This window comes from Osmerus eperlanus, chromosome 14 (assembly GCF_963692335.1).
Source record: "Osmerus eperlanus chromosome 14, fOsmEpe2.1, whole genome shotgun sequence".
Lineage (NCBI taxonomy): Eukaryota > Metazoa > Chordata > Actinopteri > Osmeriformes > Osmeridae > Osmerus > Osmerus eperlanus.
Window position 1 is genome coordinate 3,477,783 of NC_085031.1, and position 20,490 is coordinate 3,498,272.

The window sequence follows — 20,490 nt, forward strand, 5'->3', positions numbered from 1 at the left end:
CTACTTCTGTTACTGGTCAGCAGAGTGCGCTCTCTGACAAGTGCTTGTATATCCAGCCAGAGCCACTCTCACTCCTCCCTTAGCCTGGACCATTCCAGGGTCGTCACTGTCCATCAGAGACACCCCATATCTCCCTACACTGAACATTGGGGAAGCATACGACTACTATAGAACCCTTTGAAACAATAGAAAACCCCCATACTGAACAATCAGTTTTGAACCATGATTTTGAACGCGCGATGTCAATATCATATCTCTGTTCTCAGTGGTTCTCAATCTCCACAACTCCCTCCAAGCTCCCACCTACCTGGGCCAAGGACCGAGACCAGAAACCTTCTGGTGAGAAGATGCGACTTCTCACCACTGTGAAACAACCTGGTTTTGATTCATTAACAAACTAGTCGGCTTCTGTTCTGTTGATGGTTTCCTATGCACACGTAATAAAGGCACTGGAGACTCCTCTAATCCTAACAGTCTGGTTGAATCAGACCAGACAATCCAAATAAAAACCGTAATAAACTAATAAATCCGTAATAAATGTGTTTTTTTTCTCATATTGGCCCTAGCATAGCGGACAAATGTAAACTGGAACCCACCTGTTACCTAGGCCTACCTGTCCGTGCTCTGTCAAATAAACGCTTTTCCCTACCGCGTCATGACGCTGACTAGGATGCAACGCCGGAGTTTTACGTAGTTCACCCCCGTTTACCTCTCATCTAATCTTCTGTCCGAGCTGAATTCCCACCCCCTCCTTCACCGACAGCGGCGCTATCTTTAGCTCTGCCACGGATTACCACTCGTGAGCGAAAGGCGCAGACCGTAAATTGACTGCGCTGGAGCGCAAACCAACACGATCGCGTTCTTGTCTGTGTGTATTATTTCTCGACTGTCGCCGTTCCACCATACTCTTTAAGCATAGGTATTACAGGACAGCTGCGGAAATGACAAGCTCCATGTCTCCGTCTCTGGCTATACGTTCCTAAAAAGACCAAAGATGCTGCTTCCGAACCGGATTGAACGACAACCCCGGGCCTCCCTCCTGCCCGGGGTTCTGCTGTGTTTCTGTGTTATTCTCACCACTGTTTCTGCTAGTAGAGCTATGCCAGGTAAGAATAACCTTTTATGACATAAATCTAAGTAACACTATTCGGACAATGTCATTTATTTTGACGTGGTGACAATCTGCCAACCTCAAATAGTCAATGATCTAAACTGTCAATGTGTTTTTTTTCATCTGATCTTTCACTAGCGTATAAACTACTGCTTTTAACATGTTCAGTATAACAGTACATTTCCCCCCAAACACAAGCTACACTTAACATAAATACAATACATTTAATGTTGTTTGATTTCTCGTAGACATTTAACAGTTTTGCCTATTTGTTACGCTGACGGTGTAGGTTATTTGTTTCTAAGCCACCAGATGGTTTCATTGAATCTGGGCAGGCTATATCACAAATAGCTTTAATTTATAATTACCGTTTGGTAACTGTCTCTGTGAACATCTATGGAAAAAGACAAAAAATCCTTGGTTTACCATCCCATTATTAAATTCCTTCCTTGTCATTTTAAGAAAGTTATAGTGACTGCGTTTATTAACAAAAGCTGCACTTCCTCCTGTATTCTCTTATCTACATCATGGTACCAGTTATTCATTGTTTAAACATTGTCATGAATAAACTTTCTAGACATGTTTCTAGACAAGATTTGGTCATGTAGCCGTGCAGCATAGGTCTTTGGGGCCAGAATGTACTGACTGGCTGGCTGGTGATGGAACTACAGAGATAATCTCCCCTGATCTTTTAACATGGAGACCCTTTGGGAGACACAGCAGCTGGGCACTCTCCCTCAATCTCTGTCATCTGGCTGGTGTGGACATGCACACACACGCACACGGCCCACACGCACATGCACAGGCACACATGCACCCACATACAGGCAAACATGCACTGACATACAGACACAATCCCCAAATCCCCCAGAAGCAAGCACACAGGACGCTTAACACATGAACTGGGAACATCAGAGCACGGGCCTACATTCATCCTCAATCCCCAACACACGCTAAATAACAAAGAATGTATTTGTCTTTGAAACAGGACCTTAGCAACCAAAAGAAGATGTCCTAATGGTTGAGTGCTGTGTTGTATTTATGAACAAGACAACTTGTCCAATCATTAGACTCGAATGCATATGTAAACAGTCCAACCTGTCTCTGCTATTTGTCAATTATCAAAGCTAATGTTGAGGCTTTGTCTGTGTCCATATGGCTCTAGAATGTGTCATTGTAAAGTCGGCTGTAGATCCTAACAAGGTACAGCACTGCGTAGCTGCGACTGTGCGCATTATGTAAGCGGAGAGAACTGTCAAACACAGCAAAGATGAGAAAATTGAACTAACATCTATTTTGCACATTTATGCCCTCTGGTTTCTCAATCTGCATAGCCTACAGGCTTTATTAACTTTAATAACAAGTTGATACGAGCCAAAAAACGGCATTATACGGTTTGATTCAAATGTAAAAGGATTTTTAAAATGTCTCTATTCATAGATAACTGTGCTGCCAGAATTGTTTCTTGTGTCCGGTTTGTCTCTCAGGAAGCTTATTTTGTAAGAGGAGAGCCTTTGAGTCTATCTAAGGAAAACCCACCTGGAGGCTTGTTGGCGTTAGGGAGATTATAGTTTAACTGACATTATTAGACACAGTTACAGGTAGCAAACACACACGCACACATATACATAGTTTATGACCCCAGGGTGGTCATGGCTGTCATAAGTAGGTTGTTTAGGCGTATCTGTGAGCCGAGACGGGAGCAGGTGGAAAATGTGCCTCGTTGCCACGTACACTTAAACAGCTGGGGCCACATACATCGCTGGCTCCCAGATCTCGCACACGCACAAGCACATAAACAAAGGCACGCACAGACACACACACAGACATACATTACATGTACACTAACACACATATGCAGACATACATACACACACACTCAGTTGGATGATAATCAATATAAAAAAAGAGAACAAATTTTGTTTTGAAAAAGTTTTGGCTGAGGAGAGACAAGATCAGAGCACAAACAGGTATGACCTCAGTGGAATGAGAGAAAAGGCGATGGAATTAAACAAGATGTCTATTTGTCTATTTCTATAGGGAGTCAGGTGGCTGAGCGGTGAGGGAATTGGGCTAGTAATCCGAAGGTTGCCAGTTCGATTCCCGGTCATGCCAACTGACGTTGTGTCCTTGGGCAAGGCACTTCACCCTACTTGCCTCGGGGGAATGTCCCTATACTTACTGTAAGTCGCTCTGGATAAGAGCGTCTGCTAAATGACTAAATGTAAATGTATTTGAAACTGAAACCAAGAATCTTTCAAATCGCTAAAAGCAACTCGTAAAATGTAGTGATTGAGCGATTTAACAGCACACACTATTCCATCAAGCAGAAGCGAAGAGATGATCACAAAGAGTTGATTTCATCTCAAAGTTAATACAGCTGAATCAGAACATATGTCCGTTTGAAGTACTTTCCACAGTGGACAGTGCTACAGATGTAGCGCAAATCCTTTATCATTGACGGGGATTTGTTGGAAAGTCTAACAGATCCATGGGAGAGAGTTGAAAACAATTTGACACGCAAAAATATTTCCTTCTCAAGACTTCTTAGGAAATGGTAATCCTGGCTGGCCAGTACGCTCATTCTACTGTGGACTGTGGGAAGGATAGAAGGTTTCAACATTTATCTTGTCAGGCAATGTTGCTATAGCATTCGTGTATGTGTGTGTGTGTGTGTTGCTGTGTTTCACCCGAGGGAAGAAAACAGAACACAGAGCCAGGAAATGAGGGAGCTAATATTGAATTCAATCGATCCAGAGACATTTTCCTTAACGTTCTGCACAGTCTACACCTCCTGGGGCTGCAATCGATGTTGTCTGGATCGTCTTGAATGCCCACCGCCCCCCCCCCCCCCCTGACCATCATCATCTTGTTACAGTTTATGTCACACACACATACATCTGAATGTACAACGCTGCGTTTGAAGGACGTTTTTTTGGCGCTGGGTTGTCTGACCAGACAGGCCACAGTACTTTGAGCCATGGCCCCTTGAGGCACACAGGAGGTCAATAACAACCTACTATTCCAGTATGTATTTGTTATCGGAGAAAGAGAGACGGAGGAACGAAAGGAAAGATAGAACAATAGAGTCACTTTGGGCACACCTGTTTGTAGAATGACCCGTTCTGCCTCCTCCACTGAGACATGAATGTGACGGGAACACATTCCTCCTGTTCTCACTTCCTTATCGTTTCTTTCCGTTTCTTCCACCTCAGTAACTCAGTAACCAGTTTTTCGTTTTGGTCCTGCTAGTGTTGTGAAAAGGGTCGGGTCACAGTCTACATATCTCAGGGCTATTTTATCAGATGCTTGCGCTTTTCCTGTTCCTTCTGCTTCTCTGACAGACGTTTCGGAAAGGTTTCATCGGAGAAAGACACGCGCCAGACACCTCCAAGGCTCTTTCAGCACGGGAAATCATCTGTCAGTCATGCACAGTAGCACAGGTGTTCGTTTGGTTTTCTTCCAAAGTGGTGCTGATAAGATGCGGTGTTGACTTCAAGTCAGGCCAAGGTGACAGTGTTCCAGATATAGTCTGTGTGTTGGGAATGAAGGCAGCAGGTCGGATTCACAGTGTTTCACAAGCGTCTGAAGGTCAGGTTGAATTACAGGAGTTGCGGTTGACTGATTACTTCTGTTTGTACTCTTTCCTAAGACCTATCCTACGGCCTCCGGTGCTCTCAAGTCTCACACATGCACCGTGAGACTCGCGCATTTCAGCGCTTCTCACGCTTTGACGCGGCACCTCGCATCTCTCGTGCGTTTCAATCTTTTCTCACGCTGAGAAGTAAAGGATAACTTGTCCCGCTAGATACATTTAATGGACGAGGCGCAGGCGTACTGAGAGGATAGTTGTCTCGAGTTATGCCGAGTTAAATGCCAATTCGAAAACATCCCTTCGACCCTGGATCTTTCTCTCTTCCCTCCTTGCGATCATCTTACATTTACATTTAGTTATTTAGCAGACGCTCTTATCCAGAGCGACTTACAGTAAGTACAGGGACATTCCCCCGAGGCAAGTAGGGTGAAGTGCCTTGCCCAGGACACAACGTCATTTGGTTGGCATAGCCGGGAATCAAACTAGCAACCTTCTGATTACTAGCCCGATTCCCTAACCACTCAGCCATCTGACTCCCTACATCTCCAATCAAATGTTATTGGACAAATACTTGGTTGTCTCTACATTGCTCCATGTTACTACACATTACTACAATAATACTGATGTCCACTGAGAGTTCTGTGTGGAGGGAAGTTTGCATTGGGAAGGACAGAACTCAGTGATTCTCCTGTCCAGTAAAGTGGCTGCTCTAGTGTGGTCTGTTAGTGCAGGCACTTGACTTGGAGTGCAACGACGACTTCCCATGTGTCCTGAGAAACAGGAAGTTCACACAATGGAACAGCGTTACCCTTCTGGCATGGCCAGTTTCCTGCCCCCTGGTCCCTGCCCACTTCACCAATCAACACCTTGTGTAGGATGCACGCACACACAATAACACACAAACAGTCACGCAAATGCAAGCACATTCACATTCATGCTTACAGTGTGATTCATACTGTGTCGCACACAAGCTTTATCATATAGGCACAGATTGAGTGCTAGCTTTTCTCATAAAGAGCAGCCGTTGCGGCAGAGTGACTAAAGCAAACAAACTGTGCCACGTAAGTGTCTGTGCCCGGCCGTGTCAGGGAGCGCTAGGCCACTGTGTTCCTCGGTGCTCCTAATTACCCAGAATGCCACAGCAGATGGCTACTCATTTTATTTATCTATCATTGGCTCATCAGGTGTTGCTGTTACAAAACGTTTTTACACTTCGGTCATCCTTGCTGACCTAATGACCCATTATGTACGGCATCGTTATAGAGCGCTGACTGCCTTCGACTCTCCCTCTTTTCCTCTATCGCTACCTCTCTCTTTCCCTCTCTCTCCCCTCTGTTGTCCACTATCTCGCTTCACCCCTGTTTTTCTCCCTCCCCCTCTTTCTCTCCCTCCCTCTTCTCCTCTCTCACTAGCTCTCTCTCACATTTCTCTCTCTCCCTCTCTCTCCTTCTGTCTACGTTTTTCTCGAGGTCTCTGGGGCAAAAGAACAGTCTCCCTTCATCTCTCCCTCATCTCGAGTCTCCCTCCCCACCGTTTTTCTCCCTCCATCTCTCTCTCTCTCTCTCTCTCTCTCTCTCTCTCTCTCTCTCTCTCTCTCTCTCTCTCTCCGCTGTGCCGGTTTCTCTCTCAACCCAACTGTTTCTCGCTCTACGTGTACCACTCTCTCTCTCTCACTGTCTTTATCCTGGGGGGGGGGATCTCTATTTTTACCTGACACGTGCCATCCTTTCTTTTCCTGAAGAACTCAAATTCCGCTCCGATCACCATAATACATTTCGTTGACCCCGACATTAGCCATGCGCCTGTCGACTGGGAGAGAGCAGGAGATCTCATCATCCACTGATGAAAAATCATCATCCGGATGAGAAATAACTCTGTCTGAGTGGCTTCGGGCCGTGAGTCAGCCAGTCAATGACATGTGAATGTGTGGAGAGAGAGAGAGAAACGTGTGCGCTGGCCCCGCGTGCAAAACGAGAGTCTGATCGTTAGACAATTGGATCAAAGATAGGGTACTAGAAACGGAGGTCCTTCCATTTGTTGCTCCTCCTCTCTCTGCCAGTGCTGCCTGTGGCCCGTCTCTCTCAATGGAATTGGACCTTGTGAAACCTTTGTCCACATCAGGATCGGGCAGATTACCACTCTGCAGTCTCCCGACCAGGCTGTTGCATGGTTGCCTTTTACTAGTTTATATTCTTATGTTCCAGAACATATTATGTCCTCTGTTTGTACTCTTTCCTAAGACCTATCCTACGGCCTCCGGTGCTCTCAAGTCTCACACATGCACCGTGAGACTCGCGCATTTCAGCGCTTCTCACGCTTTGACGCGGCACCTCGCATCTCTCGTGCGTTTCAATCTTTTCTCACGCTGAGAAGTAAAGGATAACTTGTCCCGCTAGATACATTTAATGGACGAGGCGCAGGCGTACTGAGAGGATAGTTGTCTCGAGTTATGCCGAGTTAAATGCCAATTCGAAAACATCCCTTCGACCCTGGATCTTTCTCTCTTCCCTCCTTGCGATCATCTTACATTTACATTTAGTTATTTAGCAGACGCTCTTATCCAGAGCGACTTACAGTAAGTACAGGGACATTCCCCCGAGGCAAGTAGGGTGAAGTGCCTTGCCCAGGACACAACGTCATTTGGTTGGCATAGCCGGGAATCAAACTAGCAACCTTCTGATTACTAGCCCGATTCCCTAACCACTCAGCCATCTGACTCCCTACATCTCCAATCAAATGTTATTGGACAAATACTTGGTTGTCTCTACATTGCTCCATGTTACTACACATTACTACAATAATACTGATGTCCACTGAGAGTTCTGTGTGGAGGGAAGTTTGCATTGGGAAGGACAGAACTCAGTGATTCTCCTGTCCAGTAAAGTGGCTGCTCTAGTGTGGTCTGTTAGTGCAGGCACTTGACTTGGAGTGCAACGACGACTTCCCATGTGTCCTGAGAAACAGGAAGTTCACACAATGGAACAGCGTTACCCTTCTGGCATGGCCAGTTTCCTGCCCCCTGGTCCCTGCCCACTTCACCAATCAACACCTTGTGTAGGATGCACGCACACACAATAACACACAAACAGTCACGCAAATGCAAGCACATTCACATTCATGCTTACAGTGTGATTCATACTGTGTCGCACACAAGCTTTATCATATAGGCACAGATTGAGTGCTAGCTTTTCTCATAAAGAGCAGCCGTTGCGGCAGAGTGACTAAAGCAAACAAACTGTGCCACGTAAGTGTCTGTGCCCGGCCGTGTCAGGGAGCGCTAGGCCACTGTGTTCCTCGGTGCTCCTAATTACCCAGAATGCCACAGCAGATGGCTACTCATTTTATTTATCTATCATTGGCTCATCAGGTGTTGCTGTTACAAAACGTTTTTACACTTCGGTCATCCTTGCTGACCTAATGACCCATTATGTACGGCATCGTTATAGAGCGCTGACTGCCTTCGACTCTCCCTCTTTTCCTCTATCGCTACCTCTCTCTTTCCCTCTCTCTCCCCTCTGTTGTCCACTATCTCGCTTCACCCCTGTTTTTCTCCCTCCCCCTCTTTCTCTCCCTCCCTCTTCTCCTCTCTCACTAGCTCTCTCTCACATTTCTCTCTCTCCCTCTCTCTCCTTCTGTCTACGTTTTTCTCGAGGTCTCTGGGGCAAAAGAACAGTCTCCCTTCATCTCTCCCTCATCTCGAGTCTCCCTCCCCACCGTTTTTCTCCCTCCATCTCTCTCTCTCTCTCTCTCTCTCTCTCTCTCTCTCTCTCTCTCTCTCTCTCTCTCTCTCTCTCTCGCTCTCTGTCTCTCCCTCCCTCTCTCTCTCTCTCCCTCTCCCTCCCTCTTCCTCCCTCTCCCTCTTTCTCTCTCTCCCTCTCTCTCTCGCTCTCCTTCCCTCTCTCTCTCCCTGTCTCTCTCTCTCTTTCTAATTATCTAGCTGTGTAGGTGACAATGTGATGCATCCTGCCCTCCTGTGGTTTCTTGTCACACCTTATGAAATGTACGCACTTCCCGGACTTAGTGTGTGTGGTATCGATCCAGCTTGCTGGGTATAGGATGGAACGGTCGGCTGCAGTATCCCTGAGGTCCTTAAACAGAGGGTCGACAAAGTCTGTCATTAGTGTACCAGTTATGTATCTGTGATGGTTATCATCCTTTGCTCCCATGCTTTAGATTTGGACGAATGGTGATGATGGGAATGATGAGGGTGTGTGTGTGTGTGCGTGTGTGTGTGTGTGTGCGTGTGTGTGTGTGTGTGTGTGTGTGCGTGCTTGTCAGTGTGTGAAGAGTAATTATTGTAGTCCGGTAGTGGCTTTGCAACATTAACCACCCACAGCATTCGATAAAAGTTCCAGCAACACTGCCCGATAACAAACGTAACACACATACACATTTTCTTGCTTTTTCGATTCTATTCTTCATGTTGAAGAGGCTCAACAGAAGAGAAATTGACGTTAAATGGGATTCATTTTCATTCTAATGAATCACATGAATCAGTGACATAGATCTAGACAGGGAGCCGTGCTATCCAGAGGGATATGGGGCTGGTGTGCTGGTGGTTTGATGTGGGACGACCAGTCCCCAGTCCCCATGTCCTGCTGTTTGATCTTGGGTCTCTGCTGCATGAACAGGGTCAGATCATCCCAGGTCTGGACTACAATCATCACTCTTTACACACATGCGCATGCACGCACACTTTCTGATCAAAGGCTGAGTGCAGAGAGAGAGAGAGAGAGAGAGAGAGAGAGAGAGAGAGAGAGAGAGAGGGGGTGGGGGGGGGGGAGTGCATACAGAGGAGGAGAGGAGTATGGCCAGAGACAGAACACCCCAATTCCCGCAGGCGTTTTGGTGAAACATCAACAGTCAAGAAGAAAAGGGAGAGGAAGAAATAGCAAGAGAAACAGATAGAGGAGAGAGCAATATGGATGAAGATTTTTTTTAAAGATGAGAAAGGTGAGGACAGAGAGAGGGGAAGGAGGGAGGGAGGGAGAAAGTGAAAAGAAGAGAGGCATAGAGTGAAAGATTAAGACAGAGCAAGCAAGACGTAGTGGAACAGAAAGAGAAAACGAGAGAGGGATAAAAAGAAAGAGAGACAGAGAGAAGGGATGAAAGGATTTTCATCCCTGTGTGTTGGGTTTCTGGAACATAAGAATATAAACTAGTAAAAGGCAACCATGCAACAGCCTGGTCGGGAGACTGCAGAGTGGTAATCTGCCCGATCCTGATGTGGACAAAGGTTTCACAAGGTCCAATTCCATTGAGAGAGACGGGCCACAGGCAGCACTGGCAGAGAGAGGAGGAGCAACAAATGGAAGGACCTCCGTTTCTAGTACCCTATCTTTGATCCAATTGTCTAACGATCAGACTCTCGTTTTGCACGCGGGGCCAGCGCACACGTTTCTCTCTCTCTCTCCACACATTCACATGTCATTGACTGGCTGACTCACGGCCCGAAGCCACTCAGACAGAGTTATTTCTCATCCGGATGATGATTTTTCATCAGTGGATGATGAGATCTCCTGCTCTCTCCCAGTCGACAGGCGCATGGCTAATGTCGGGGTCAACGAAATGTATTATGGTGATCGGAGCGGAATTTGAGTTCTTCAGGAAAAGAAAGGATGGCACGTGTCAGGTAAAAATAGAGATCCCCCCCCCCAGGATAAAGACAGTGAGAGAGAGAGAGTGGTACACGTAGAGCGAGAAACAGTTGGGTTGAGAGAGAAACCGGCACAGCGAGAGAGAGAGAGAGAGAGAGAGAGAGAGAGAGAGAGAGAGAGAGAGAGAGAGAGAGAGAGAGAGAGAGAGCAAGAGGAAGGATAAGAAAGACAGTGATCATTTGATCTAATTTGAGTTGGGTCCAGCACGTGTTCATCACCCATGTTTTGACATCAAGGAGGGAAAGGTGAGCGCGGAGGAACGGAGAGACACACAGAGCACACCAATCAGGCGGTTGCTAGGCTACATATTGTTGTACCGAGAGTATAGATGAATCTCTTATCTCTGCATGTGAGATGGAGATGGCGCAACATTCAGAGCATTTCTGCATCTGTCTGAAAGCACAGTTTTGGTCTAGTGAAAAGACTGCAAGCTGTTGGCTTTGCAACATGGGGGGTCGAGGGAACTTGTACAGAATATTTTTTTTACGTTTACACACTAGGGCTCGAAAAATGTCTATATCTCTGGCAGCTTTTCGGGCAGGCACTCTTCAAAAATGTTTATGTCGAGAATTGGTTAGGATCAAAACATCAATCAAGCAAACAGCATCTCATACAACAAAATCAGCAAGACATGCAATGGAGAGAGACCAGGAGGATGTAATGTGTGTGTGAGGGGGGCAATCTGTAGCACACAGATGCCCCACACCCCAGCAACTACTCATCCATCTTATGGAGAACACTGCGATCATCAAATGCAGGCCTATTAGAGGTCACCAGAAGCAGTCATAAGAAGATTGGTGATTCGGCCTTTGTCAATTACACCCCAAAACTATGGAACAAATTACCCGTAAATATTAGGGAAGCAAACACGCTAGACATTTTTAAAAGACAGCTTAAAACCTACCTTTTTACCGAAGCATTTAAGTAATTGTATCTCTCTAACCCTATTAGTTATATTATTGTTTTTATAATTTGCTATTTTAATTATTACTTTTATCACTTGTGTTATTGTTTTTATTGATTTTATGTAAAGCACCTTGAGCTACAATTCTTGTATGAAATGTGCTGTATAAATAAAGTTTGACTTACTTACTTACTTACTTACTTATAGTAGCACCAAATCCACTATATGGAAGATAGTCAAATCTGTGATTGACCTTTCAAGTTTGTATCAAACTGATACACATAATCCTTCTCTAGTATGGACTGTAGGATGAAGACTTGACCACAGAACAAGTCAGGCTCATTGACAACCAGGTGGTCCAGGGCCCAAAGGCTCTAGGGCCCAGAGTAATACTGGGGATACTGTGGGGGCCCCTCCGGCCCCCGCCTCTCCCTCATAACCCTGGACGTCAGCAGTCTGGGGTATCCAGGTCCCTCAGGTGTGTGTGAGAAAGAGATGCGTACATCTGTGCCAGTTTGTGCCCTAGGCTTTAGCCCACATAATGCTCCTCATCTCATCTGTAATGCAATCAGTTGCCATGACATATCCAAGCGACTGGCCGGCGACGTCACGGCCGCCGGAGAAAGATGTCGCACACTTGCTCACACACACGCTCATCCTGTTCTGTATCACTCACACGCACTCACCCTCCTGATCCCACTCACACACTCATTACTCTTGTGCCTTGTTGTGCAGTGGGGTTATATCTGTTTGTAATAGGCTAGTAGAACCTGATACCATGACTCATGATCACATCACGACCACAGCAATATGAGCAATGGGGACACAATATTGACTTATGTCTCCCTCTGTCTGTCTGTTCCTCTGTGTTTTTTCAGCGAAGACGAAATGCCATGCCATAGACTGTGCCCGTGAGAGGCGGGACTTCTGCCAGGTGGGCTCCTCTCACTGCGGCCCTTGCCTCTCTCCATTGGAGGAGAACGAGGAAGGGAAGTGTGTGGTCAAGAAGATCCCCTATAACTATGGTATGAGGATGTATCAACGCACTCTCTTTGACATGCACACACACACATACGTCTAGTGATTGGCCAAACAGTGGTTATGGGCTTGGTCAGACAGAGTTTGGTCAGTCTCTGAGCTGAAGTAGACAAACTGGCATTTGCACAGACGCCCTGCGAAGTATGTGTGTGTGTTCAGGAGGGTGGGGTATGTGTACAGTGTACCTCAGACAGACCACCTCTGGCTCCAAGGAGAGACAGGAAGCTTTTCTCTCTCTGACCCCCCCCCCCCCGACCCTCTCTTCTTCACTCTATTTTGCTCTCATTTCCTCTCTGCGTCACCTCTATCTCTCCCCCTCCCTCCCATACCGTACCTCCCTCCCTCCCTGCATCAGTGAGCTGTTCTGCAGTCTGATCCTGTGTTCCTCTAATCCCCCCATTCCCACGCACACAGACAGAAACATGACACCCACACAGACACACACTTAATCACCGCCTCAACTCATCTCTCTCTCTTTTTCTCCCCCCTTCCCCTTCCAATCCACCCCTCGCTCTCCTTCCCTCTATCTTTCTCTCTCCGTCTTTCTCTTTCTCTCTCTCTCTCCATCCGTCAGTCGCTCTCCATCCCTCCCTCTCTCCGTGGCTCCCTATACTTAAGCTAATTTAATTCTATGAAAGAGAATCCACGCTCCACGTGGATAAATCTCATTCCTCATAATTACGGACTAATTACCATGTGCTGAGAGAGAGAGAGACAGACAGAGAGAGAGAGAGAGAGAGAGAGAGAGAGAGAGAGAGAGAGAGAGAGAGAGAGAGAGAGAGAGAGAGAGAGAGAGAGAGAGACAGACAGAGACAGAGAGACAGAGAGCAACACAAAGAAACTGAGAGAAGGGAGAAATGGGAGAGATGGAAGAAGAATTAGAGTGTCAGGCCAGAGCAGTTCTGTAGGGCAAGAGACACTCTTTCTTCCCTCCATCTGTCTGCATGTGTGTGCTTCCCTCCGGGATTAATAATTTAGCAGCAGGCTGGGCACAGCTTAGTGGTGACGCCATCATCTGTAAAGGAGGACAGGAGAGGGTTGTCATTTCATTTGTGATTCATAGAGTAAATGGTGTGTACAGTGTGTCGTGTGATAACACAAGTTTATGTGTGTGTTTCATATTGGGACCTTATTACTACTACACATATTTCTCCAAATCCCCCCAAAACTCGATCTAGCCATTTTGAATGCGGCCTCATTGTTGCATTGACTTTTGACTTTTATCTTATCTCTTTGTCTGAGGCAAACTCTTTTTTGTTTGTTTCTAATTCACATAACATTTGTCAGACGTGTGTGTCTTGTTGTACATGCATCAGACAGAGCCATGAGGGTCAAGTTAGGTCCAGAAAGGGGGATGGCAGCAGTGCTGGAAACAATACATAATTGAACCTGGCAACCCAGATGTCTTTGGCTATGCATGAGAGAGCAGCAGGATGGAAATGATTGTGCATAACAATGCTTGAATAACAAGACCGCCAACGCACTCCACAGCAGTGTGGCAGTGCATAATACACTCAGACACACACGCACACAAACACAAACACTCGGATACAGAAGCCTCGTACACACATATACACATACACACAAATATGCAGTACAAACTTGACATGGTAGGATGGCAAATTGTCCCATGTTCTCAAAGTGAGAAGCCAACATCCAGCACTTGATGTTTTTTTTTTTTTTTCTGTATTTTTCCCAGGGTAAGAGTCTGACTGTGGGCCAGAGATGACAAGTGTACAGCTTGTTGAAAGCAGTAGCTCCCCTAGTCCTGGGTGTTTTCTGAAGAACCTGTCTCTTTGTCGACCAGGTGCACACTGCCATGAGTAAATATGCCATGCTTTACAGTACCGGCCTCTGTTACCTTGATGTTGAACTGAGTGCTATAGAGGGAGCATACACTGGAGGTACAGGATCGTGTGTACCAAAGGCAGCGCTGTGTCAACGCAACGAGTGCGCGTGTACGGTGCAGAAAAAGAGAGAGACAGAGAGCAATAACGAGTGAGAGACTGAGAAACTGGGAGTGTGTCTTGGGTTTGCTCTTTAAAATGCACATCATGTGACCATGTCACAGGGAAATGAGGGCTCTGTGTCTACGTCAGAGCCTGAAGCCTGTATTACTGTCATGTAGTGGTAGCTAACTCCAGCTGGACCAGAGGGACCTGCAGGCCCAGGTAACAGACAACAGATGATTCAGACAGACAACCCCTGGTTAATGGGCCTCTCTAGTTAATGGAAACCAATGACAACCGCACACAGGCCATTAGCTAAGAGGAATGGGGTATTGTGACATCATGGGGCTGGGCAGTGTGGGTAATGTGGTTTGTGGTGCCTGGTGGAGGCAATGCTTTGAACAAGTGTAAACTGAGGTGATGAAAGGATAACAGTTGATAGGGCACACCAAAAGGTCTCAAGTGTCCCATGTGTGGGGAAGGAAAGTATGGGGAAAGGATGGGTAGTTTTGTTCAAAAGGTTAGATCAGAGAGATCTCAGAAGTTTACACGTGTTTACACAGCTACGTGTGTTGCCAGGGAGAGGTGCGTATTTATAGAGTTTGTGGATCAGAGGACGAGTAGAGGTTTTACGAGACATGTTGACAGAGGGATTCTCACTCAAGAGTCTCCCATGGTGGTCAAGAGGAGGTTGTGTAACTCAGAACAACTGATGCAATTGCACACTGCTAAAATGTATCCTGTCACGCTCAAACAATATTCCACCGTGCTCTCAAACCATGCTCCGGGAAGTCTATCCTAAACATTTATGGCCTATGGTCCAAAGGAAGTCAACGTTTCGCTGTTTTCCTCAGACTCGCCACAAGGTGGCGAGGTAGGGTTTTTTTTCAGGGATCACCTATAAAAGAGACCTAGGTCTCAAGATGGCTTAAACATGAACACTAAAGGGTCATTTAAAAAAAGAACTTTTTGAATTCAAAGAAATATGTTTGTTGATTGATGAACACACCTACACAGTGACCATGAGAGACTCAAACTCTCATGATTATAAAGTATCAAATAGACTCCTGTCTCATTGTGAGTCACAGTTATCCAGTTATGATTCATCATAGTGTGTCATATTGGGGTAAGTGATTGTTCCCAATGTCCTCGTGGCAAATGTAGGTAATGGACCATGTACGGGGGCAGGGGGAGGGGGGAGAGGGGGGGGCAAGGTAGAAATGGGATGTAAATGACTTTGTAAGTGACCACGACAGAGGTGTGTGGTGTGTCACACAGTTTACTTGTTTAGTGTTTGTTTGCTGTACCTTACCACCCCCCTGGGTTCCTCTCAGGGGTTTATGAGTAATTAACACAGTGGTGCCAAAACCTGCTCTCTCTGCACAAGAAGGTGTGGTGTATACTAGTACACACACACACATACACAGACACACATGGCCTCTTCTCGAGTATTCTCCAATAACACCTTAATTCATCCCCTGATCCTTCTCAAGAACTAGCATTTCCAAATGTTGTGGTTTGCGTTGACCGGTGGCTACCTACACCATCTTACATGTTATCTTAATATTGACTCTATAGACTTTGAAAGTTCAAACTGAGTTAGTTTGTGGAGAACCACTGATGCTCTTACTGGCAAAGCACACTGTCACCCATGGAGCTGAGCACCACCTGCAAAGTGCAGATGGCATGACCCGCCTCCACCATCACCTGCTGTGGAGCAAACTAAACGGCCGGGGCCTTAGGGCAGTGAGAACAACAAAAGAAGCCAGTGAAAGTGAAACTGCCACATCATATCAACCCAGCCAGATGGCATACCTTCTGGGAGGGAAAAATGGCACAGGAAATATGATGCAGCTAGTGTTAACAAACATCCCAACCGCTAAGGTTGCACATTCATGTGCATGTAGCAAATTTAGGTTGTTTGATAAAAAGAAAAAATATATTTACCCCATATATACCGTACGGTCAGAAAATTCAAACATGTATGATACGTACGTACATACCAAATCAAACAGCTACAACATAAAAACCGTAGAAGGACTTTTGAGTCGTAGATAGATGTGGTAGATGAATGAACGGCCAATCAAAAGGTAGGTTTAGGTTGATGTCTAGGTGGTTGGGCCGAGGCAAGGGGGGTTTGGCTGATTGCTCAAGCCCCCCTGTGGTGCTTCCTCCCCTGGCCACACACATACTCCACACCCTGGTTACCATGGAGAGGCCCTTCCTGGTTGCAGGAATGTGGCTAACTGTCTGGCTAACATAGCTGTTAAATAGCTGTTAAACAAGAACTGGCCTTTGTCTGCTTTTATCTGTATCCCCAAACAAACAACATACACTTGTTGACCACACGAGACACACACACACAGACGCTAACTGGTTTTGTCCTGGATGCATGCATGCATCTGGTTAGGGTATTAAAACACATTCCTATATTTTAGGTGACAGATGCTGTTTCTAAGACAGTGTATTGTTTGTGTTTGCGTGTGTGTGTATGCGTGTCTGCAGATAAAATGACGACCATCCCTGACCTAGATGAGGAGATCGACTTCCTCCAATCAGTCATCAACAAACAGCAGGTGGTGGAGGGCAACCAAGCAAGTGAGTCCCCCTGTCACTGAATGAATGTGCACTTTTTAATGTTTTCACAGGACTTTTTGCCATTGTGTATTTATAAAAAGGTTTGTTCTTAACCCTCCCCCATCTCTCTTTCACTACCCCCCCCCTTCTCTCTCTTTTCTCCCTATCCTTCCTTCGCCTCTAACTTTCCTTCACTGTCTCCTTGGCAGTCACCTCCTCCAAGAAAGCTCCCACTTTTCCACAGACAGATTCTCCAAGCCAGAGACTCCAGGACCAGCTCATGGCCGGTCGGTCCACCTCCACCCCCAAGCCTGCCACCTCCACCCCCAAGCCCCCCACTACCAAGCCCCCCTTCGAGAGCAAGGGGAGTGGAGGACCCCTCGCCATCCCGTACCGTTCCAAGGACGGACTCCTTATTAGTGAGTAGCTTCATGACGCTAGGAGACAAATGAATATCAGCCGTGGTGTCATGTTGTAACCTAACCAAATGCAATGGGACACAAACAAATGCACATACACACATTCTGAGCCCATTTCTTACAGGTAAAGACGCATTTCACAAGTATCTAACCCTCATACATTGTGAACACTCTCACGCACACACACACACATACGCACACGCAATGCTTCGTCTTGGAAAAGTTAGTTAACCATGAAATATCAGAACAGAAAATTGACACATGACACTTTCTTGTATCATTGTGGCTTCATTTGAGGCTTGTGTGTTCTCTTTTCATGCAATGTGTCAAAGTTTCACAAGTAATAAAGGTGGTGACTGTGTGTGTGTGTCCATCTACAGTTATGATTTCAGTGTGTATCCTGCTTGGCACAGTGGCCATGATCCTGGCAACAGTGTGTTGGTTCAGGTGAGACATCCAACCTATACCATGCTATGACAGACATACTGTATTTCAAACAACAGGGTTTAAGTTTTGTTTACAAATGTGTCAAATGAGCTATGTCTGCATTGTCGCTAGAGGTCATTTTGAGAGCTTATCCAACATTTCGGAAGTCTTATGTTGTACATGTTTGTATAAGTTTAACCTATAGGCATGTATATGGCATTTAGACTTGAGAGACTTCCTAACCCTATAAAAACTGTCTCCTGCAGGTTGAAGAGAGAAATGCGCCTGGTCCAGAAGATAGACTACCAAGCTTTTGGTGGAAAACCTCCTGGAACAGCAAACGGCACCTCTGTAAGAATTGTATCTGAACATTTCAGAGCAAAGGAAAGAGTGCATATGTGTGTGACAATATCTCTTTCCTCTTTTTAATTTTATAATGGCATCTTTTTTCCCCCTCTCTCCTGCTCTTCTGTCACCAGGTGGGGGATCAGACTTTGGCCCAGAGTGCTCAGATGTACCACTACCAGCACCAGAAGCAGCAGATGATCTCAATGGCAAAGTGAGTTTCTGCCACGCTTTCCCTCCATTTCTATCACTTCCTCTCTCTCTCTATCCTTCCTCTTTTTTTGCTCTCTCTTTCTCTCTCTCTCTCTCTCTCTGTCTGTCTGTCTGTCTGTCTCTCTCTCTCTCTCTCTCTCTCTCTCTCTCTCTCTCTCTCTCTCTCTCTCTCTCTCTCTCTCTCTCTCTCTCTCTCTCTGTCTCAGTGTTCTTTCTATTTACATCTAGTCATTTAGCAGACGCTCTTATCCAGAGCGACTTACAGTAAGTACAGGGACATTCCCCTCAAGGCAAGTAGGGTGAAGTGCCTTGCCCAAGGACACAACATCAACCTATTACGCAACCTATTAATCTCTCTTTCTCTTCCCATGATTTTGCCATCCAGTTTGAGCGTCCAAACAGACTCACAGACTTAAAACCTTGACTGTATTTCTCCCAGACAAAAACAAGAACAGAAGGTCCCCGACTCCGGAGCTAACTCTGATGAAGAGGAAGTGGGAGGAGACTTCACTGTGTATGAGTGTCCGGGTCTGGCACCGGTGAGTAGCCTATGGAAACAGACAGAGACACAAGCACACACAACCACTTAAATCAAATCAAATGTATTTGTATAGCCCTTTTTACACGCAAGCATGTCACAGAGGGCTTCACATACGCCCATAAAACTGCCCCTCACACAGATAAACACCACACTTAGCCCTCACCACATAACCATTGACATGATATATGTTCTATTTACATTTCCTGTTTTTTATGTGACAGACAGGTGAGATGGAAGTGAAGAATCCCTTGTTTGACGACTCCACTTTACAATACCAGAGAAAGTGAAACATTTGGACCAACACAAAGCATAGCCCCCCCCACACACACACAAGCCAGTCCTTACTCTGGAAAAAGCCGACCCGATCTCAGAAAACTGGATGAGGCCTGTTAAAAAAAGACAAGAAATAAAGAATGAAAGATGGAGTAGTTAACTGTGAAGGCTTCATTTCTACGGACGATCACATGAACCAATATCTTATGGTGTCTATGACTGTCATACTTGTCACATTTCATATTCTGTATAGTGTCTGGGTCACACAAAGCCCGTCTCAGTGAAACACACATGGTTCCGGTCTGTTCTCTCATCCTTTGGGGTTTTGTCGTTTATCGAGTAAGTTTGTTTCAACCTTTACGCAAAGTTAGCCCGAAAGAAGTTAGGAGTCACACATTGAGCCCTTTGTGTTGGATTTAAGATTGTCTGTATCTTAGTGTTCCCCTGGCTTGCCTTCATAATGTTAATCGTTTGTGCAGCTACTTCCCAAAGCCTCTATTTGAATGTGACACAAAAACAAACATATATATGATCCAGAAGACACACACGTCGACACATTTAAGAACCTCAATGTCCTCCTACCTTCTCTCCTCATCACAGCTAAAACCTTTTCCAGTATATTCAATTATAGGTACAACTAATGTTTTGTTTTCCTTCCTTAAGAAACCACAGGACCGGAGAAATCCTGGTTTTTAACCATAAGTTTAACATGTTAGGTGCCCAGTCCTCGGTTCAGATATCCCATTCCCATTTCACTTGATTGAGTGTCTTTGGATACTCTCCAACCAACTAGGTTTGACATCACAGCTACTGCCATTTTGGAGCAGCAAGGATTGTTATGTGTAGAGAGAGAGAGTGCACATACAAATGACCAAGTTACACATCGTTTTGAGAGTCCCCTGTATGCCCTATGCAGATGCTCCTACCATCAAGAAACTATGAACAGAACAGTACCGCTCTGCTGATATTCAACAACTGGTTAGAATTAACGTTAGTTAATAGTAATTGACCATCTGTTGATAGTTTATTGAGTATATGCTGGGCATTTAGAGATTATCTACAGATTGACTCTGAAATAAAGTGTTACAAAGATATATATATACTGTGTCTATGAAAGGTTAGCACCAAAGTAAGTATATTGCATGCTTTGATTAAAAATGATTTCATTAGATATATTTATGCTGATTTTAACACGTATCTGTAAACTCTCGGTGAGGAAGTGACATTGCAGCACTTGTATGAAAGAACAGATGATGGCATTAAAACATGGTAGACGTCACTTTCTTGTATTACTTCTCAGTGGCAAGACCACTGTTAGTCCCAATCCCTGCAAAAACAGAATTCGAAAGAGTTCACTTTTTCTAAGTCTTTGTATATGCAGGCCTAGCTGAATCTGAATTAAAAGATTTTTATTACAAGTGGAAGTTTTTGTTTGTGTGTCA

At 45.5% G+C, this 20,490-nt stretch overlaps 1 protein-coding gene across 1 annotated transcript; it reads left to right on the top strand.

Annotated features, from left to right (window-relative positions):
- Positions 1–772: 772 nt before the first annotated feature.
- Positions 773–20,472, top strand: npdc1a (neural proliferation, differentiation and control, 1a). The gene is made up of 9 exons (XM_062477965.1): positions 773–1,106; positions 12,146–12,292; positions 16,760–16,852; positions 17,041–17,250; positions 17,631–17,697; positions 17,943–18,027; positions 18,156–18,235; positions 18,674–18,773; positions 18,997–20,472. Exons 1-9 carry the CDS (start codon positions 995–997, stop codon positions 19,060–19,062), a joined length of 960 nt encoding a protein of 319 aa, XP_062333949.1. The 5' UTR covers positions 773–994; the 3' UTR covers positions 19,063–20,472.
- The last annotated feature ends 18 nt before the right edge of the window (positions 20,473–20,490 follow it).